We start from the raw sequence: 23,852 nt of genomic DNA, 5'->3' as shown, positions 1-23,852 counted from the left end.
CAAAAAGTTAATGTTTCTTAACTATTGCGCGCTAATGTCATGCAAAGCTTTCACTGGAATAGCATCTCTATTAGAGAATATGCGAGAAAGTTTTCGGAAGACAACTCCAGCTGGTTTGAGTGAGTTTTTCATATCTTTATTTTATATAATTGTGTTTTTGATTCCACAGGAACTTGTCATTTCACTAGCCACGACGCGTGTATTCTGATATTTTATAATAAAAGAACGGTCAGGAGAGAGAAACGAATAGCATCAGCAATAGAAATAATAATAATTTAATAAACAATTTCTACAAAATTTGCATTCTTTCGAATATTGTCATGTTTAATGCGGTATTTTGGACTAGAGTGGAGCAAAAATAAATATAGTTAAGGCCAGTTGCAGTTAGAAAACTCTTCTTGATGAGAAGAAAGTAAATAAAAGCTGCAGAAAAATCAATGCCATGCTGATGCCGGGGATGCTGGCGCTGTCACATGACTCCTTCAATAATTCGTCAATAGGACTGAAGATTTTCATGAAGAGTCTTTGAGCTGGTTCCCCACATTCCGCTTTCATCTGACCATAACCGCAATTTACTATGTTTTCCCGTTTCCTGTAAGGAGAAAAAATAATGGTAAGAAATAATGTAAATTTTCATATCATATTCATGGAATCGTGATAAAAATCTATATATTCTTACAAATCTGTAATACTGCTTCCCAGTAGGGTTAGTTCAAACACTGGAAAGACTGTTTTACTATCAGCTCTGTTAGATGCTGATCGGATGCCGAATCAGTGATCTCAGAGCTTGGTAACTATTTGGCGAAAAGTTTTGTGGCTTTGGCGACAAAATAGATCACAATTAGAGTCACCAATCGTTTGAGCTCCACTTAACACCACTTGAGATTTGTTGAAATGATACAACTATTCACCGTTGTCTCTAAACCTTTCGGTGACTCTTTCTATGATTGCCTTCACCTTAGACTGCCGGCCTTTTATAATTCCCGAAGCCGGGCAGTGAAGGTTCTGGAACAATCAGACATAGCTTGGTTCCCATTGGTTCAATCGCCAAAATTCTGGAATATTTTCGTGCTGAATCCTGATGCTTATTATAGAAGCAATGTCGAGTCGTTGTCGTGTAGCCAATCGGGTAGTAGTGAGTCGGCAGTTGGATATAGCTAAAGCGAGGAGACAGTGGAAAATTAAAGGCGTTTGGAGATTGTAATACGTAGATTCCCTCCTCCTGCTGAATCCTGTCTTGCCGCTTTGGGTGCTGTGGTTGTTATGAATACCAATTACTACTTGTGGGCAACTGTTTGTTGTAGTATGTTGCTTGCGTACGTCTCGTCTATGCATTTGTCGTCTACGTATTCGTTTCTCTGTGTTTAATAAAAATCAAGCGTGAAAATAAACTTAACCGTAGACTGATATATAATGGAATGATTTAACTATGAAAATTAATGACCATATCTTCCAAAAGCATTGAGTTTTAAAAATAGTCCTTGTATTTAGATTCCAAAATATTGCCTGTTTAATGATTAAATTCCATTCCTTCATTCAATTTCGTTTCTGCTTCATCAAAATATTTAATTTTTTCTTTTGGAAGTTATTAATTTCGTAGTAGTATTTTCACTTGCGTCTTTATCTTTAATGCATACAGTTTTTAATTTACAATAAATTGATTAAATAAATTCCATGCTCTTCGGTTGTATAAAATACCAAGATGTTTTTTTAATTCATTTCCTATTAACATTTAACAGTTTAAAAAGTAAATAATCTGGGCGAACAAGCTGGTCACCAAGTTCGGCTAGTATTTAATACCTTAACACCTTGCCACATCTTCATTTGTAGAGAATATGTAATTCCTATTCGATCGTATGGAATAGTAAGTGAGGCTTACGGAAAAGAGAAAATATTATACTGCAATCAATTGTAAAAAGACCTTCAGATGATATAGTATATGATTATACATAAAATTCATAGCAGAAATGAAAAAGGAAACCTGGAAATATCTTGAGTGAAAGAATACTAACTGAATAAGCATGATACTGTATGATCTATAAATATATAATAATCTAACGTATGAACCACAGAATTCGCTCTTATTTCTTATTATCGAATGGCAACTGTCAAATATAAATAGATCACCATATGAATGTTTCAGATTACTCATCGAATACTTTTATAGTTGTATTTAATTCAATTCTTCGTTTAGCTAGTTAACGCTGAATACAAATAATACAAAATATTATTAAAGATTTAAAGATGCTTGGAAAAGGGTTCTCCGTGTTACCGAAGCCTCCATTCAGTCAGAGGAAAGAAACGTAAAGGAAATCAAGATCCTGAAATAAACAGAAAGCTTCATGCCGCTAAATTAAACTTAATCGCCGCCAGACAAGGGATCTCTATGACTTGCACAAAATCTGTTATTCCATTTGATATGTTATTTCATAAAATAACTTGAAATTTTACAGAATATTTCCTAAAATCATGATGTTGTTTCATAAAATAACTAAAAACTCTATAAAATAACTGAATTATACATTTTAACGCAAATATATAGATATTTTAATTTATACGAGCAGTATTTTTTGTAGACTGATTCCATTTGATTAGTATGCTTTAATCGTATTAAATAGCAAAGGGTGGCCGGGATATCCTGGTCGGTAGGGCGTTGGATTTGTGTCCCTTGGGCTGCGAATTCGGACTCCGCCGGCAAAAGACTCTCCGTGTGTATGGTGTCTGGCGCACGTATAAATCTATCATGGTCACAAAGTCCTCCATATCCAAAGTAATACCACTGGGGGTCCTGGTTCAGAGGTGACTGTTCTCTGATTCAGGTCTAAATTACGATCTGAGGATGAGTGAATGAAAGGCATGAATGAAGTCCGCCCCGTAAAAAGGGTTGTGACATGTGAGTACCTAAATCGTACTCTTGGCCCAAGTTGACACTACTGAAAAAACAAGAGATGCTCATTCGGCTTAAATTGCTGACAGATAACTGTCAGCGGGCTTTAAAGTGCCATCAGTCGCAACACAAATAACAAGGTGGAATTTTAATAAATGTATTCAATGTTAATAGTTTACAGGTGGGAAAGTCAGCCTTGCTTCTCTCAATTAAAGAAAACCTTCTTGGGATTTAAGAATTTTTAAGATGTTGACTGAAAAAATATTCTATTTTTTCAGCAATAAGTTTTGCTCGAACAAGATGATTTCGCCTCATTATAAGACTCAATTCGTTCAACTGGCAGCAATCTCTTTCCATTGCTTCATAAAAAGGATACAAATTACATTCCACCTTCATTGCAATTACAAATTTTGGTATCATTCGGCTGTAACGGTGATTATAAAGCGCCAAGAAAAAATTTCGCCAAATTCTAAAAATATACTCAAGTGCATTATTATTTATTATGAAAAATACTGAACGTGCGAATCACATACTACTATATAGTTTGGCGATTGAAATCGCCAAATTGGCGAAATTTCTTGACGCTTTTTGATCTCCGTTACAACCGACGCGTAGACAAATTTTTTCCAACATTGAAATATTTCAACATATATTAAACGTGGCTGGTTGAAATTTAGCTACCGAAAAACATACCAAAATGCCCTAATTTCTTCTGACAATCGTTTCGACATAAATAGACATTTAATCTTGTAAATAAATTACAATTTGATATAATACATTGACCCCAAACTTGAATTTTTCAAGAAATATCTCTTAAAATTCAGCATTAGATAATGGATAAACTTTCAGTTACAGGAAAAAATCTACTTTTGCTGAATAGCTTTAAAATGCCGTACAATAAAATCTCCAAAAGTCATTCACAGATCAGCAGGCAAAATTCAAGCCAGGGGGAAATTAAATCAGAAAATATGCTTTGTGTCATTTCCAGGACATTCACAGATACATTGGAATGAAAAGACAGACGTACTCGCAAAAATAGGCACGCAGTCGCACCTATTGCTGGAGTGGATTGCTTCAGAGGATATAATTTCTCATTATCAGGCAACTTCACCACAAAAAAACGAATCACGTTTTTAAAAATAGCAAATATCAAGAATCTATTGGCGAGGTTGCCACGATGTTTTCCCTTAATCCATGGCTCGAAAATAAAAGAGAATATATCATAACTGCACGTCTTTTAACCCGAAAGATTGTAACTCCAGCTCTGTTGCATAGATTTATTTGGTCCATACAATTAACCTCACTGCCAAGTTTGTAATCATGAAAATAATATTGAACATATCAGCTTGTTTTGTTCCAAATACGCCACTCGTCGATCAAATCTTTTGCAAAACTTAATATTGTTACGAATCTGTAATGCTGCTTCCCAGCATAGTTGGTTCCATCATCGGAAAGAATGTTTTACAGTCATCTGTATTTGACGGAGTCCGTGTGCCGCGTCAGAGGACCCGGAGCTTGGCGACAAACTTGGCGACTTGGCGAAGAATTTGGCACCAAAATAGATTATACCCGAAACATCGAGAATTTTCCCGATCCATCCAGTAGGAACCGAGATACGCCTCGAACGTTCCTGATTGGTTGAGAGGCTTCTAGCCCCGCCCCCTGAGACCTATAAAAGGAGGCGACCACAGCTGCCAGGATCGCCGTAGTCGGAATCGACGTTAAAGAACTGGCCTTCCAGGGATTAGCGGAGCAGCGACGGAGTCAAGCTAGTGCTGAACTAAGCTGTGCGCTACTGTAGATTCTTGTTGTATGCTGCACGTCTCGGCTGAAGATAATCGTCTTCTGTGCTGTATATAGTTGTCGTCTTTATGCTGTCCTGTGTGTCTTCGTGTAAATAAACGTCGTTGTTTCTTTTTCTACTACCGTCTGCTGATTGAGCGTTCTCTACACCATATAACTTCCACTATCCAAACGAACCCCGGGAAATTCCGTAACAATATTGATCTTCATTCAAAACGTTTATTCAAAAAGCTGTTTCTAATGAGCAGTACCTTCGGATCCTTCTCAAATCTCTGGAGTTTTTTAACATCTATTGAACGAACTCTCTTGGCATCAGGGAATCACGGCCTTTGTTACCAAAAATCCCATTCTCATCCCATTTCAATCAATCAACATTAGATTTAAAGACGATTAAGAACTTTAGATTGGCGAATTTGGTGAAGGGACAGTATTGTACTTTTGAGTCTAACTGAAAACTACTTTCTGAGTTATAAAATGACTTTTCTAAAGTAAATTTCTGAATTTAACATATAAGAGATAATATGTGACAAAAATCGTTTGCTTAAAATCTTGATTCATGAATTATATGGAACGGAAGAAAAAAATTCCATCAATAATTTAATTCAGGATAAAAATGAATACTGATCAAGTAACGAACATATCTGCTGTATCAGCATTTAGTATCAACAAATTACTATAAATAAAACTTCTCTAATTACTAAAATGCTGGAACATCAGATTTTTTTTCTTCGTAAAATTGATATGGAACTATGTAAATCAATTTATATAACAAAATAACGCTCGCAGTTGTAATAAAATAATTTTAATTAAACTAATATTTACAAAAAAGGAGCTCTGGAAGAATTTGCTTAAATTATCGTTTGCGTTTTTTACAAGAAATTGTCAAGTTGAGAGGCTGAAAGTAAATCATGTACGCGACGATTACAACTGCCTATGCATCTAGACGGATAAAGTATTCGGATTCATAAAGTATTCGAATTATACAGAATTCAGTTCACCCGCATTGTCAAATCATGCTACGTTGTCTCTATAAACATTTAAAAATGAAACATCATCTTGTTTCCTTTTTTTTTTTTTTTTTTTTTTTTTGCAATATTTAGCAATGAAGCGATTTGATATATTTTGGCGAAAAAGAAGTAAGAGAATCCAAACTTAGAATTCATAAAAAACCTCAAAATACTTACGGGCAAATGAATTTCATCACCTTCTTGGAATATTCTTCCATATTGCTCTCGTCTGGTTCTCCAAGATTCTGCATTTCTTCATTATATTCTGCTAGACAATTCAGGGTGAATTTCAACTTAAAAGCGGGTTTCTGTAAACATGTTCCGTAGTTTTGGAAATCTAAAATAAAAATAATAATAAAAATTAGGGTTGTTTTTTTTTAATCTTTTGAAAGAAAACTAGCAAGCTAAAGATTCATTCTATTTAAGTCCTATAGAGTAAAAAACGTAAAACAGCCATTCTTGTAGAAAAGTAAACTGAAGTGACCTGACTGTCCTTAAAGCCTGAGCAGTAGGATGAAACGAAAATGGCCTTAAAAAATTTTCTTAGATATATATAGTTTGGTAATCGTGAGGAAAAGTTGCTTTAAAGTTCAAAAACAATTTTTTTAAAAAATTTAGTTGCAATATTATATTATCTTGAGGTAGTGCCGCAAAAAACTTGAAATTCGTAAAAAAAAATTTTAAAAAAAATTAATGGGCCTTTAAAAAAAATTTCTTAGATTTTAGTTTGGTAATAATGGGGAAAAGGTTAACTTTGATGTTCAAAAAGAATATAAAATAATTCGGTTGCAATACAACAATATCTTGAGCTGAAAATTTGCAATACAACAAAAAGCTGAAAATGTGTAAAAAATTTGAAAAATTATGAACTTTGATGAAATATTTTTATGAATTTTTCGTTCATATAATGTTACAAGAGATGATTTTAAATGCATATATAAGCATTACTATTGGAAAAATTATTAATGACAAAGTAGAATAATAAAAAAATATTTTTATGTCAAACTATGCATTTCTTACTTCTGTATATTGATTACAAATGTTACAGCTGTAACATTTGTAATCATTATGTACAGCTTTATCATTATGTGCAGCTGTACAGCTGTAACATCACAATACAAATGCTACAGCTGTTTTTACTTCAATGCCACATTAAACTGTTTTTTTTTAATTAAATGTTGGCATATTCACACGTGAGTCAATTTTTGCTCTTAGGTATCCTTCTCTTGCGATTGAACCATACACATTTTGAACCGATTCAGCCACTGGTCTCACAGTTCTTTCCACTGATTGCATGAGACAAAGAAGCCGGGGAAAGTCGATAACAGAGTCCACTCCCTTTAGGAGCTCACCTACTATAGGTGAGTACGGATGTCCCGACCCCGAGGTACCCAAGGATTTTTCCTGTCTCAAAGGGTGCACTGTCTTTAGTAGATACTTGCGTCGCGACCCCAGGATGCCTTAGCGATCTTTTCCCTTTCAGTCTTAATTTCCTCTCGTCAAGACTCAGACCATTTTTTTTTTTTTTTTCATTTCCTAGTTTTAGATGAGTTCTTTCCAACTTTTCTACATTTTTTGGTCACTTTGCTACTTTGTTTGGCCGTTTTTTGATTTGCATATACTGATTAATTGTGGCTTTTGTTGTGTTTCTTCCTCTCGACGGTAAGCGAGGAAGCTCTGCATGGGAAGCTGTTGCCTTTGTCATTGCTTCTTGCTTCTCATGGACAGCCAAAAACCCCTTGTGTTGGCCATGCGTGGTGACCCATAGGATGGGTGGTACATTTAGGTCCCCGGTGTATTAATCGGCCGGTATCCTAGACACATGACTGGGCTGCTCTAGGGGATGAAGCGAAGGAGTCACTCCTTGGGCTTGGAGTGAAGGGTGGTCTCTGTCCCCGGGGGTGACTCCCAGCGTATAGGTTCTGGCTAGCACTATGGTAAGGGCCGAGGCTGAGAATGGCCAGAACCGGTGGCTGCCATCCCTTGTTGGGCTCAGTGGTGGGAGATGCCTTCGGGCCTGAATCTTTTCTAATATCAATCATATGGGTTCTTCTCATCACGATTCACCGACATTTACCGTTGACAAACTATTTTATATACTATTTTATATTATTTATACTATTACGTTTATACTGATTTAAAACAACTGTTTTAGACTTAAAAGAATTAGTGGGTAAAAGACCCCACCCAAATTTGTTCCTTTCCCTTAGAAATATCTCTAATTAATCTTAAGTTTTAACCCATGTTTTTACTGATTTGGGGATTCTGACTATGTTTTATTTGATTATGTTTCATTTGATTTTTTTTAATAAAGCTGCAACATTATTTAGACTAATAGTAATTAATGTTACTTATTTTAGTCTTTTTGCTTTGGTTCATATTTTAATCTTGTGTTTGGCGCAGCATAACCGACATCGGCTTTTATGCCATAAAACGTCAAATTCCAATCCAATCCAAATCCGAGTCCCCTATATTATTTGGTTCAGCTTTTAATTCCTTCTGTATAAAGTCTTTGAGAGAGTCACTGGAAACATGTTTTAACAAGGGACGTTCAGTTACCTCATTTTCAAGCCATGAGATCATGTCGATGGGATCCTTTGCATCGAAGTTTATCCTTGGAACATTAAACTTCCTGGCTATGTCTTTACTTTCTGTTCTTGCTTTTTAAACACGTTGTAAAGCAAGTTCTCTTTGAATTTTACGTTCATCACTTAGCATGGATTAAAAGGATCCTACCTGGAGCAGCAAAGTACCCATTTCTTTGAATAATCTGGTCTATAACGTTCTTGAGACTGTCAGAGAGATAGCGTGAATGTGAGATAAGGATAAAAAGATATTTGGAACCATAAGTACATTTAACCTCAAAGGCACCTCCTCGTTTTATCTCTTCTTGTCTATTTGATGGATCAGGTTGCTTTGCCTCTTTTTGTAAAGAATGTTACTGTTCTTCAGCGTTGCCATTGTCGTCAGTAATCGTTTCTGATACGCAAGTATTTTTTGCTCCTTCTTGATTAAACTTAATTTTTCTCTGTAGTTCTTTATTCTTTCTTCCTCTAAGCGCTTATGGTAGCAATGTCAATATTACCTATAATCATTTTCCTGTTAGAGCGTTGATTGTTTAGAAACTTTTGCTCTATAACTGGAACTTTTTTTTTCGTTTATGCGAGTCAGCAATATCAAATCAATGTTTAACTTCTTTTCTAAATTCTGTGAGGTTAGAATCAAACTTATTCGAACATTTTCTGCTTTTAGGCTTTAATAAATTCCTGTATTTAGCATGATAAGCTTTTATCATTTGTGAAACTTTTGCTAGAAGCAAAGGGAATAGAAGTTCTTGAACATATTTGTACTATTATGGCAACTAAAGTGTAACATATTTCACTTGCAGAAGCCTCCTTCTCTGAAGCAATTTTAAGGTTATGCCTGATAAAAGAGAAGCACTTCATAACAGATTCGTAAGTGAGAGGTATACTTTAAACAAATCACTAAATTTCCCAGAAATAGAACTCTCCGACATTTGTCTTGTCTTCACTCATTAAGACTGAGCCATTTTTACTCACAACAAAGCACACAATCGCACAAACTAACAAATCAATTACGTTAATCAGTTACAAAATAGATGAAGTGGAGACACCAACTCAACTGAATTCGGCAAAGTTACTGATTTGAAACCATGCCTGTCCTTGACACCGGACGCAGACATCTTACCTCAATAACAACCCCTGTGGCGACGATTCAGTGCCATGCCAGTGCAAGAGTAAAACTGTTTTTTTTTTAATTCTATTCATATGGCAACGCCTATTTATAGCTTTTTATTTCATAATCGAGGTATGCAAAAATCTTTAAAAAGTTGCAAAAAGTGTGTTTTTATAAAACTTTAACGTCCTTGCGGCACCTCAAGATGTACTCCAATATTTTTTATTTATCTTATATATACCAAACGGTAACTTTTCCGCACGATTATAATTTAAAAATCAAAAGTTGATTGCTTCGTAAAAAAAACATTTAAAATGCATCAAAAATTTCTATTTCTTGAAACTTTAACATCCTTACGGTACCTCAAGCCCTACTCCAATATTTTTCATATTTATAATTTATTTTATCTACACCAAAAGGCAACTTTTCTGCACTATTACAAATTAAAAACAAAAAATTGATTTTTTTCGTTCTACCCTACTGTGCAACCATCAGCCATTTCTGTTTCTACTAACAATAAAGATAGATGTGTGTATGTCTGTGGGTGCATTGGCACTCTACAGACTTGATTATTTAACATAAAGCAACTAAACTTGGCACATATATATCTTGGAGGATCAGAATGTGCACTTCAGAGTGATTATTTTGAAATGTTAATCCTAATTGATTAAAAATTGAGAGAAATTTCAAGTAAAGGGTTTTCCAACCATAACTTAAGTTTTTTTTTTTTTTTTTTTTTTTTTTTTTTGCATATTTGCATGCATGCAATTAGGACAACAAAAAAGCTCAAAAATGTAGATAATTAGAATTAGGTATAGAATTGTAGTCAATGTCTCATTTTGGTTTCAATCGGCAAGCAATCAAAATGCATACTTTGTTTTCTTCTCTATACTACGAAGCATAAAACGCTCATGTGAGGATATTGAAAATTTTGACATCCGAGGAGCTCATTGCCTTAAGATACACATATTTTTTCGGGAGGAGGAGGGTTATATGTTTATTAAGCAATTTTGAGAAAAAAAATCCGCTGTTTTTGCAATATATACGAAAACTGCCTTCTTACATTGCAAACTTTTCTTCCGATACTTGTGTATTTACCACATGTCATTTGCAAATCTTAGTATTAATTACATGCCATTGGAATAATTGCGATCTTTGGTGAATAATCACTAGCACACAGCTAATACACAAGTATTTTCTTCCAAACATATATATATCCTAATCCTTGCTGAATCCAAATTTCCTTGTATTGTAATGGATAAATTGGATATTTAGAAGCAAAGGCTGTCATTTCCATTTCTTTGTACGCACGATCGAGATGGCCTGCTAGTAAGGTCTCGGCTTCGAAACCGGAGGGTTCCAGGTTCAAGACCCGATTTCACCGAAAAACCATCACGTAAGCGGATTTGGTGCACGTTAAATCCGTGACTAGCGGAGGAGCAATCATCCTCCCGCTGGTGTGGTGTCGAAGTTTGAAGAGGGGAGTGTCAGTTCAGGTGTCGTCCTCGTCAAAATTACGAGGTCTGTCCGAAAACAGCCTTAGTGTTGCTTTCAAAACGGGACGTTAATATAACTAAACTAAACTGAAATAAAACCGTTTCTATGTAGATTCTTAGATTTAAACCTCATTGCTGAGCTTCATTGAAATGCTTGTCAAATGGATTACTAAATTTGACGAGTTATCTCCTAATAAAATTTCATATTTGGAGATTATACAGTAATTTGAAGTCTAAATCCACCCTTTTCAATCTGTATCCAGTAACATCAAATTATTATTGTACTTTGGATTTTCTGTTTATGCATTACAAATTTTGCAATTACCACATTCTTACCTTTATGGGTCTGCGAGTTTACATCGCAGAGTTCCTTGACGACGGTCACTAAATCTTTAATTGCTTTCTGTCCCTCATCCTTACATATCTTGGCTGAAGACTCGAAACAGTCCGTCATTTCCTTTGCTTTCCTGAAATAAAAAGGAAATGAGAATTAAAATTCTTGGTACTTGTGTATTAACCGCATACCATCGATTAATTCGCCAGAAAGAAAGTTTTAAGAAGACCACTCCTGCTGTTTGTTGTCTTAAGATTAGTGTTTGTTTTCACGCCATGCCCAACAAAAATCATGCCGCTCATTCAAAAAGTCGCCAAAGGCCCAATAGCTTGGACAGAGACGAATTAATCTGTCTAGGAACCCTCAAGGCAATGCAAGTCCCGCAATTCTCTTTTCCTATCTCCAACTTCCAAAATTAATTTTAATTTTGATATCCACTTAAGCATTTTTAATAAACAAATTTGTCAGGCTGAAATAGCAAAGCATTTAATTTCAAGGTCACTTTCAAGTGAATTGATTTCAATATCTCACCTATGAAAAAAAAATTAATTTGAAATTCAGAAACACATTTTTAAAAAATTAGTGATGAAAAAAAGACAGATTGTTTTGTAACATAATCCAAATTCTATTTAATTATAAAATGGGTCATTTGTTAAATTATAAAATTATACATCTTTTCAGAACTTTGAAGCGAAACTTCTAAAAGATGATTAATTAGAAATATTATTAGAATAATGTTACAAATTTTAAACAACATTTGAAAAGGTTTGAGTGCATGACTTTAACAATTAAACGAGAACAAGAAATAAAATTACTCTTAAAAATGCTACAAAGAATAAGTGTATAAATATATATCCATCCAATTTCTTCCACCAAATTGGTTTTTATGTATTTATTGGAATGCTGCCTCTGTGTGTACTTCGCATATTAAAAAAGGAAAATAAAAGAGCTGTAAATTCTACAGTTTCATATGCATTACAATAGATTGAAACAAAATTTCTCTTCTTTTGGAAATACGCATAATCTTAAAACATTTTACATTTATCACCGGCAACGATAAATTATTTAAGGAAACTTAAGGACAAACACTCGTAAACAGAGATACAGTAATCAAACAGCTGTTTCCTTAAAAGAACAATTTATCCAAATAACAATGTAATCACTTTATTTCCATTAAAATATCATAAGAATAGAAATTTTTATCGATTCCAATAATGAACTCTGGTCTGTTGAAAAATATTGTTATGGAACCAAAAAACAAAAAAATGAGAATTTTTCAACACAATAGAGAAAAAAAAGGGTTTATCGGATATCATTTCATCCTATGATTATCCTTCTTCTGCGAGATGATAATTATGACGCACATAAACCACATTCTGTTAATATGAGCTTCACTTTAATTGTTAAGGTTTTAGAAACACATTTAGCATTTATTTGAAGTTTGCAAATATTTAAATTATCTATGCTATCCGTCATCGGTGACTGACTGCTCTCGTATCGTATTAATAGCATTGATTTATAATGTCAGCTTTGATGAACCACATCTTATCACAGAAAATGAAAGAACTATTTTAAATTGTACTTTCATAATTAGTGAGGAGCATTCTGATGGTTTCAATATGCACCGGAAGGATGAAATTAATTGGTGAAATCTGTCCGGTTGTTAAGACTGGGGGCTGCGTCAAGGTATCATTTTGGAATATATCTCGAAAACAGACGACAATGGATGACAAATATATAGCATTTGATTCATCTCTGTATTCAATTCAGCTAGAGTAATTCAAACTTGGTCTGGGGGGTAGCGCGTTTTCCCAGTAATCTGGGCGTTCTAGGTTCGAGTCCCAGTTCGGGTGTGTTGTTCTCTACCCTATGTTCTATCTGTGAGGTGTGGGAAAGAGACACCCTGTAAAAAGGGGTTGTGCAAGTGAGTGTCATCTTTATATGAGCTAAAAGTCAAACTTCTGTCCTCGGATGCTCAGGGGACTTTAACTTCAGAAGCTACTACACAATCGGCTTAAATCGCTGGCAGTTCGTCAGCGGGCTTTTAAGTGCCATACGTAACAATAACAACAGTATTTCAATTCTCTTAATAAAATTGTAGTTGTAATTGTCGGTCAATCAAACTGAACAACTATAGGCTCGACTTTCTTTGAAGTCATAATGATAGAATGCTGCACTACAAGACAAATATTTGCCAATGAAATTTATTTGTATAGAATAAATTTTTATTTCCGAAATTAATATTTCCATATAAATTTAAAAATAAGTATATATCTGTAAATTTTCCAGATAGAGGTTTGAAACTTCGTATGAGTAGAAATGAATGTAGTAAAAATATTTCACTAAATGATACTTTTGCACTATACAGGCCATATAAAATTTTAAACTTTCATTACAAACCTTCACAGAATCCAAAATGTTTGTATACAAGGTGGTTCTAATGAAACTTCCCCTATAGACAGCATCCTACCACGCAAACGGGTGAACGAAGTGCAGTGAAATTTGGTCTATAGACTATAGACGAAATGGGCTCACGGAATTTCAAAAAAAAAAAAAAAAATCCAAAATGTCCACTAGAGGGCGCTTTTTCCGGGAAAATATTAATTTTAGCACACTAAACAAACAAAACGAAATACAGAAACAATATAAACAGTTCAGAACAAGAATTATGAGTAATAAAATGTAAAACCGGGGAAAAGTGTCAATTCTAGGAAAAAATGTAGAGATGAGAAAGCTTTGCGCTAAATAAGTTAAGAAAAGAAAAGTTTGCAGTCATTGTCATGTTTTATGTCGATGTTTCCGGCTGCAATGATGACAGCATCTTGTTGCGACATTGATTGACTAAAAGAAGTCCATAACGCTTCGATCTACTGTTGAACACACTGTCCATCGACTTGAAATTCTGCAGGTGAATGAGGGTGATCACATGGAGCACCTTTCCCTACATCATCATGGACACGATTAACAACTTCTCCTCTTGTGCAATTTCGTGATAATCTGTACTTGTTTCTGAAAACTGAGCTGGGGTGTTTTTTTTTTTTTTGTTTGTTTGTTTGTTTGTTTTTTTCCTCAAGCAGTGCATTGTTATTTTTTCCTTACCTTTACTTAAAGTGGTTCGATGACAAGGTGATCAGAAACTAGTCAATAAATATTAATATTGTTTCTGTATTCCGTTTTGGTCGTTTGATGTGTTAAAATTAATGGTTTTCTGAAAAGGCCCCCACTGGTAGACATTTTGAAACTATTTTTTTTTTCGAAATTCCGTGAGTTCATCTCATGGATAGTCTATATACCAAAAGTCGTTGCAATGCGTTCATCCGTTTGCGTTGTAAGATGCTGTTCATAGGGGGAGTTTAATTATAACCCCCCCCCTGTACAATACCCCACTTTATTTCTTGAAGTTTTGTAACAGGAAATATATGTCTAAGGGCAATATTTAAGGGGGGGGGGGAGCTTGTTCCACTTTTTAGGAATATCCTGTATGTTTTGTAAATATATATATATATATATGTAATGATATTTTAAACTCTTAGTTTAATCCAAATTAATTTCCAAAACTTTATCTTAATTTAGCCCATAGTAAAATATTCTCTTATTTCTTGATCTAATTCCACTTTCGGTTTAATTCATTCCTTTGTAAAAATAATGCTCCATCAATACTACGTATCAAATGAAAGTGATACTTTCGTTGCCCTTGTCAAAGGTCAACACATGTATTCCATCGGCATGAGGCCGGAAATCCTATGTTATATAAGACTAGTGATGATTTGTTTAGCGCTTTTTCTTATTTCTGCTTTTGTACTGAGCTGTGGCGGATGTGCCTTGTCCGTGTCTCTGCTTGTAAATAATTATGCTTTCCCGGAATGAAAATATTATATATATATATATATATATATATATATATATATATATATATATATATATATATATATATGTCAACATATAAAATCACGTTATGGAACTTACAAACATAGATCTGCATCTTTGTCCTTTGTTCCTTCTATTTTCTGCAAACAAGCAGGGATTTCTTTACCCAAACACTCCAACTCCTTACAGAAGGCGACGCCAACAAACACTGAAAATGAAAACAGCACTCATAAAAAAACATTTTTGGTGATGCATCAGAACGGATGGGTACGAATTACTCCCAGATCTTTAGAAATCATTATCTCTACTTATAATAAAGATATATGTATATGTGTGTCTATCATTGGAGCGATACAGGTTGATGTAGGGTTTTCTGCCCATGCTTTTATGTATCAATCATAGAAAATAACAGCTGTATTTATAAATGAACACAATTGGAAAGTTCTTCACCATTAGAACCCTTTGATCTAGAATTACCGAACTTGGCACAGATAAACTTATGGAGGTTAAGAATGTGCACGTGGAAGTAATTTTTTTTTTTTTTTAATTTCAACTAGAATTTTGATGAATTAAAAATTAAACAAAATGTTCACATTGTTTCACTTTAATTTCCAAAAATACTACAAGACAAAAATGATCTTTACATAATTCTGAAAAGCAACTATATATATATATATATATATATATATATATATATATATATATATATATATATATATATATATATAACCAATTTGTTATGTATAATATTTTTCTATTATTAGTTAAATTTTAAAACAATATATTTAATTATTGAATCAAAAACTCAAATCATTTTCATTATTGCTACTAATATTTTGAGCTGGTTTCTCTTTCTGTCGTTAGTGATAAAAATGAGAAGATTTGGCTTATTTTTTCATTTTTTTATACATACATTTTGAAATTTTGTTGTGCTGACAATTAAGATTTAATTTTAAAGCTAAATAATGGCGAAAAACTTTTAAATTACGTTCATTTTCAAACAGCGCTGTTATTTTCTATGATTTTTCTATCAATAAAAGTATTGACATAAAATTAAGGGAATGCAAGGCAGAATGGCTAAAGTGGCATAAAGCTTCTTAAACAATATTGTTTATTTGTTTATTAAAACTTGAAATTTAAAAATTATTTTGCTGAGGAGTCAATTAAGATATGATTTCAGAAAATATTTAATTGATATTTTTAGCAACCATACATCTCGGTGAATCAGCTGGTCGCTAAAGGCGACTAGTTTAAAATATAAGTTCGTTAAAAATGAATCTTTTACATATTTCTTCAGCAATTTCTCATAAAAATTATTTTTACACCATTTTAAAACTCAAAAAACTGCTATTTTAATCACACCAATGTTTACTTTAATTTTAATATTTTTTTTAATTTAATTTGATACACGATCTGTATTGTTGATTTTATTTTCACTTAGAAACTGATACTTTTACTTCGTCATATAAACTTTATAAACTGAATGTACTATAATTTATAGGAGACTGTTTCCATTTAATTCACATTTTATTAGTTTTATTTAAATGGGGGTTTAGATAGTGCATACCATACTAGCAGTTTCAAGGATAAAACACTGTGTTACAGATAAAAACAAAATATTTGTATATTTATTTATTCGTGTGACAATAAAAAATTTTATCAGCATTCAGCCCTTGTACTTTGATACGAGACCCGCGACAGGTCGTTCCATCGGATTCTTTGTCTTTTCAATCATTGACTACTTCTATATGTCACCGAATATCTTTTTCGCTATTATCTTCCGTATTATCAATGAGAAGTAGAGCTTTCCAACGGAGTGATTTCTGTGTCGGAAGGATTAAGCGAAATTTTTTTTATATTTATTAATTTATTACTTTTTCAAGCACCTAGTACAGAAAAAGTATAACAATCATTTTTAAAAAAATCGGATTGGCGATTTTGACGAATCACCACATTTTTGCGCTCCTCCCTGAGATCGAAAAATACATTTTTGGAAAATGTCCGTCTGTCTATCTGTGACAAAGATAACTCAAAAATCTTGATTAAAAGTTTTGATCTAGGAGGATGAAATTTAGTATATGATCTTTATATCAAAATTGTAGATTTCTATCTATTATCAATCCACTCTAGATTAAACGCCAAAATACTCGCCAAGAATAACACGATGGATTCATTACAACTGCCAAATTCACGCCAAAATTTAATATTACGTAACTGGTGCACGCCAATGCCACGTCAGGATTTCTCTGGAATGACACGTTTATTAGAGAGTATGAGAGAGAATTTGGGGGAGACATTTCCCTTTGGTTTAAAAAGGTAATGATTTAGATAAATGAAATTTGGTATGCGATCTTATAACAGAAATTATAGTTCCGAAGCAAATTTTGGTTTAAGATGGCCGAAAGAAATTAACCAAAAGAAATTGAAAAACCCGAAGAAATTAAATTGAAGAAATATTTTCAATTAATTTTTAGATTTATGAATAATTCTTTGAGTTCGCAGAAAAACGATTTCATTTTATTAGATAAACAAATTGGGCGGTTCTGCCTATCTTATATTAATGAATGCTTTAAGTGCATGCAAGATAAAATCAAGATAAGATCCACTCCTTAATTCTTCATCTGTATTGCATATCCGGTGTGAAAGTTCAATTTAAGAGCACTCACTCGTTTCGAAGAGTGAAAGTGAGGGTATTTGCTTAGCTTTGAAAAGCAGCGGATGTGGTTTCCCCTAAATTTTCTCACGTACTCTCTGATAAAGGTGCTGTCCTCCACTTGCAAGAAATTGCGGACCTTGGACAATGCAGTGAACGCCACGAGTGTTCAGATTCTTACTTTCAGAGACTCACACATGAGCGTTTTGTGCCATGTAATAAAGTACAGAAAACAATATATGAATTTTGAACCCTTTTTTCGACCGACTGAACCAAAATTCGACACAGAATGTGTCGAATTTAGTGATAAGATTGCATTCCAAATTTTATTTTTATAAAGGGTGTCCCAGAATTAACACAAGATTTGAATTTGACCCGATTCGGGCAGTAAAGTGTTGGTAAACCTATAAAAAAACCATCCGACTGCTGATAGTTTAGGGTTAGTAAAAATGGAGAATTACACGGTAAAACAGCGTGTTTTCATTGGTGAACAATATTTAAAAAATAATGAAAATCTGTCGGTCACAGTTCAAAAATTTGAGAAATGGCCCCCCAGATCGTGTGATTTAACACTATTGGATTTCTATTTGTGGGATTATTTAAAGTCAAAGGTATATGCCAGTAAGCCTACAAGCACGTGTTCATTAACCCTTTCTAGGGCCGTGGAAAGCATACTTCCCACCAAATTTATCGATCTTTGTATCAAATTATGTAGGTTGGCATAAGTTCTGACAATTTTTTTTTAGAAATACAGAAATTTAGATGCTTCAGTTCTTTATCTCAGACAAAATGATGTGTCTTGATTTGTTACTTAATTATTAATTATCAAAATTAATTAATTAATCAAATTTAATTTATTTAATAAGCTAAATGAATCTTTTTTCTTATTCTAATTTCAAGCCTAAAATTATTTTAACATAATATGACTAGAAAAAAATGGCCCTTTAAAGGGTTAAAGGAAGAAATTCAAGACTTCATCAACAAAATTGAGCCACATTTATGCAAAATGGTCATGGAAAATTTTGACAAAAGAGTGCGTACGTGCTATCAAAGCTGTGGAGGCCATTTTACTTCTGTGTTATTCCATACTTAATCCTGTTCTGTGTACTTTACGTTTCATTAAAAATATAACAATTTAAGGGTAAAAAAAAAATGTGTTTTTTATTTAATTCAAATCTTGCGTTAACACTTTGTTCTATCGTATAATACTCCATTTTTACTATTTATCTATCTTAACTATCTGCTGTCAAATGATTTTTTAATAGGGTTGCCAAGACTTGACAGCACGAATGGTGGCAAATTCAAATCTTGCGTTAAGTTTGGGACACTCTTTAGACAATTGTGTTATTGACTTATCGCGTTTGCATGCATATGAAAATACAGAACGACAGACGATATATTTTTTAACTAATTTTATTCGAAATTTGGGAAACATCTACACTTTAGATGCTAAAACAATGTGCCAAATTTTATTCACCCGCGGCTTTGCATTTTAGAATTATCGCGTTTATTGGGTATATGCATTATAAATATGTATAGCACAGAGATATATGCATTATAGAATTATGCATGCGAAATTGCAAGCGATATGGACCGATCCTTAAAGTATTTGGTTCTAAATTTTATTCAAATCTACAGTTGAAAATGTGGAACTATGCGAAATTTTGCTATCTAGTTTTTTACTCTTCGCAATTAGCGAGTTCACTTGTTCGGACAGACAGGCACTTATGTCAAATATTAACTGATAGCAGCACCTACAGTTAAAATGTACTTTCAAATTAATAAATTGAAGAAATATTCAAATCTGTTATTGAAAGCTGCATAACAAATCACAGGAAATACTCGTTAATGTAAAGAAAAGGACAAAGAAAAAAAATTACAAAATAGAAAATAGAAAAGAAGAAAAAAAAAAAATACGCTCAAGAAAAGGAAGAAATGTTCTACTAATTTAGAAAATTTTGAAGAGAAATTCTTTTTATCTTTTATTAAAATAAAAAAAAAAATACTTTTAATTTATTTTTCTCGAAATGTTATTTTTCCAAATATTTCATTTTTCAAAAACGATTTCTAAAACGTTATTAAAAATATCAGTTTAAAATAATTCAGTATACATTTATTTTATTATACTGACTTGGGAGTGAGCCAAAATATACATGTGGTGATGCATCATTATAAAGTTATGCAATTTTTAAGTTTTGAAATAAGATCCAATTTACAAAAGAAAAATATTCAATTATTTAATAAATTTTAAAAAATCGAAATAAAAAGGCTAGAAAACTACAGTGGATAGAAAAAGCTTTCGTTTTCTTGCCTTCGTTTGAGCCACAGACTTATGATTGGTTTTAAGCTTCCTTAAATCGCTACTTTAAAATCATTCAAAATTACTATAAAAAAGATATGTAATAAAATTAAAGAAAATTTTGAAAAAAATAGTAGTACAAAAATTTAAAGTCTTTATGTTGGCTAGCGATAGACGAACTATAATCTTCCTAACTTCAAAATCATATAAGTTATTTAAAAAAATGATAGAAACTAAATTGCACATAAATGAAATTAGTAATGTTCAAAGGATTAAATTTTGAATTTTAAGATGGTGGTAAAAATAACTTTTCTGGGGTAATTTCTTTCGAAGTTATTATACAAAAAAAAGTGAAAAACTTTAAATAATTTTTACTTAATTGAATATTTAATTGATTTTTGTGCTTTCAAAATTTAGCAGAATTTTCTCTCTTGTTCTAAGTAAACAAAATTTGGTAGAATCCAAAACAATTTTTATGCTGGAAAAGTGTAATTTATATAGCCTTAATGATATTTATTTATATTAATTAAAATAAGATTTGCATTCATAAGTTTCTCATTTCTTTTTCGTATAAAATTCGACCAAAAGATATTCTACAAAAAAGTATTTTAATGATATTTTTCATATGAAACATTAACATTTCATATAAATATATTAATCGTTTTCAATAAAATAAATTTAGATTTTATGTAAAAATAATTAAATTCATTACATTATTTACACTATAAAAATTGTTTACAACCACAATTTCAGCGATATGGAATGAAATCATACACATATATTAAGCAGATGTTATTTTCACTGTTCGTTTGATTGCATAATAATTTATGCAAAAAAAATCGTTTGATATAACATATCGAATAACGTGGAATGAAATATACAAATATAAAGGAAATATTGCTTTTATTGTTAACTAAAAACAAAAATCGTTTGAAATGAAAAATTGAGTGATGTAAAAGGAAATCGAATCTGGATATTAAGCAAACGTTATTTTTACAGTTTAATTATTTTTCCTTCAAGAAAAAATAAAAAGATTTTTCTTCGAAAATTTGTTCTTTTTTTAATTAAAAAGCTTTTTGGAATTTAAAAACTGTTAGAATACTTCTAGTAACAAGAACAGACTGCATCCTTAAAATCGTTAAACATATTTCTTGAAACGAAACAAAAAAATGATTGTTTTCAGTCTTCTTAGAGTTATCTACAAATGAAATTTCAAAACTAAAAATTTCTCAGATAAGAATTTTAAATTTTAACAAATAATAAGAGATAACAGATTGTACTTACCTGAAAACAAAAAGAAATGAATGAGTTTCATTATGAATGCTATTGATTTCACTCACTTCAACGTAAGACTGATTATCATAAAGGAAAACGACATCTTTTATAATCTGATACGAAAAAATCGAAACCGGATGTAGGGCGAGTGTTAGATAATTTAGGAAGGCGTATTTTTTGCTGATTTATTAGATTACCGTAATCACATGAACCTTTATTTATTTTTATTTTGGTTAGAGCTGAGGCAAAGGGTGCTGATGCCCTTGACTGCAATCTTAAAAGGCGAAACAAAGGCATAATATTTGTGGTTTATCCCACTTTTTAAAGTCAAATATGATAAGGGGACGAGAGAGGCGGAATAATATGCTATTTACCCTTTTTTAAACAATGATTATGATTTTGGATTGAAAAAAATCATTTATAATCTGGGTAACATTTATCTTTTTTAGTAATTGTTTCTTTTAATGCCAAAAGGACGAGAAAACATAAAAAGAAAATAAAAAAAGACCCGTATTTACCGTTTCTAAGTTAATTGAGGGTAAAAATTTATTTATAGCCTTGATTTTTTCTAACCTTCAAATCTGTGGTCCAAATGAGCAAAAAATCTTTTAGAATTTGAATGCTTATGGACTCGACGTCATTTTTTCATCGAATTTATGTATGACTCAAGGGCATGAGTTCTGTGGGTAAGAAATTCATTTTTGAGCAAATTGGAAAGAAAGTCTTTCGTTGCATGAGTGTGATTTGAAATTAATATTTTAATAGTTGAATTAAGAATGTATGCAGTAAATATTTCACCTAATAGAATCATGGAACTTATATTTTACAATTACTCCTAAAATCAAAAAAAAAGTTTTTTTTTTTTTTTTTTCATTTTTTATTAAAAAAAATCTGAATGTACGTACATACATTTGTTTGGATATTATACCGCGCTTTATGGATATTTCCCATCCAAAAATTCAAATCAAAGTTGGGTGTTTTTAGTCACAATATACAAAGGAGAGTAAGCATTTTAGAATAATTTTAAGGTCATTTAATTGATGCTGTAAGACTAATTTTAAATGTAGATTCTTTAAAATGTTTGTTTTCGATAATTTTTTATTTTTTCATATAATTAATTAGTGTAGAGAAAATATAGAAATCGTCAACAAATTCGAACTGGAGATTTTGACAAAACTTCACGCTTTAGATCTCCCTGAATTCAAAAAACACTTTTTTAGAAAATGTCCGTCCATCTGTGACAAAGATAACTCATAAACGATTTGAGCTAGACGGTTGAAATTTGATATACGGTGTTTACACCACATTTACAGATTTCTATGAAATTTTGTGTTAAATCTGTTCAGATGTCCGTCTGTTCGAATAAAGATAAAAACGATAATTACATGACAAAATGCCCACCAAACCATTCAGTGACCAGAATGGTCACGGATAGGGGGGCATGAGACGGCGTTCTGTTCTGAATTACATGACAAAGAGAGCTAGATAAATAAAATTAAAAACACAGATTTAACATCTATGGTGTAAGCACCTGTCAAATTTTGAGCCCAATCCAACGACGTATTGACTGTCTGTCGGTCCATACTTTCAGAAACCTGTAAACGTCCAATGACTTAATAAATATGTCAAATGTGGTATGGGATTTTGTGACAAGTACAACTTTGTGCCAAATTTTTGTTTGAATCTGTTGAGAAAAACTTGTCTAAAACGCAAATTCGATTTTTGAATACTATTAACGCGTGCTAGGAATTAATCGCCAAATAATTCGCCAAGATGATACGACAGATTCCGTAAAAAATGCTAAATTTGCACGAAAGGTTAATATTTCATAAATATTGTACACCAGAGCTATGCAAGGTGGTTTTTGGTATAACACCTTTAATAGAGAGTATGCGAGAGAGTGACGATGTTATCGACGAATTTATTATAAAATATCTTTAAAAAATAAAATCCAATACCCGACCTTTGTTCAAGAACATTTTATGATGATGTAAATAGTTGCTTAATAGAATGTTGGATTGTTCTTTTGGATTATCATGTTAAATTTCTTTTATTTTTCTAGAATGGAAGAGAAAAATGCAACTCTTTATCCATACCCATGCCCTAGGATTTATAGAGTGAATGTACTGAATATTAAATTAAGATTATATGTTTTTGGAACTGAAGTTAGATACCTAAATAAAAATTCGCTCCAATACAAATAGATATGTGTCAAATAAAATGTAGGAAGATCCATTCAGTATTTACATTTTCTGTAATATAATATCTATGATCTTATTTAAAGTAATTATTGAAATTAAAGAAACCAACCTAATTCTAACTATTGGTTCGATCTCGTCCTTTTATATGAACCCTTGATATATCATCAATAGAAGTCAACAAACTCATCATCCTCTATTTCGAGTACTTCACTCTACAATTTCTATAGAAAAGAAACTCTATGGAATAAACTTTCACAACAGCACCGATTCTGCTAATGTTTAGATCATATTCTCAAATTTTATAATTATTATTTAAAAATTATATCATATTCTT

At 32.2% G+C, this 23,852-nt stretch overlaps 1 protein-coding gene across 1 annotated transcript; it reads right to left on the bottom strand.

The window, feature by feature from the left end:
• Window positions 1–259: 259 nt before the first annotated feature.
• Window positions 260–21,484, bottom strand: LOC129961757 (uncharacterized). The gene is made up of 5 exons (XM_056075310.1): window positions 21,327–21,484; window positions 15,190–15,298; window positions 11,226–11,356; window positions 5,875–6,034; window positions 260–592 (listed from the first exon to the last, which is right to left on the bottom strand). The coding sequence occupies exons 1-5, from the start codon at window positions 21,355–21,357 to the stop codon at window positions 385–387; spliced, it is 639 nt and encodes a 212-aa protein (XP_055931285.1). The 5' UTR covers window positions 21,358–21,484; the 3' UTR covers window positions 260–384.
• Between the last annotated feature and the right edge of the window lie 2,368 nt (window positions 21,485–23,852).

Source organism: Argiope bruennichi, chromosome 2 (genome assembly GCF_947563725.1).
Source record: "Argiope bruennichi chromosome 2, qqArgBrue1.1, whole genome shotgun sequence".
Lineage (NCBI taxonomy): Eukaryota > Metazoa > Arthropoda > Arachnida > Araneae > Araneidae > Argiope > Argiope bruennichi.
Note: the sequence above shows the minus strand (reverse complement) of the source record. Positions and strands in the feature narration are given on the sequence as shown.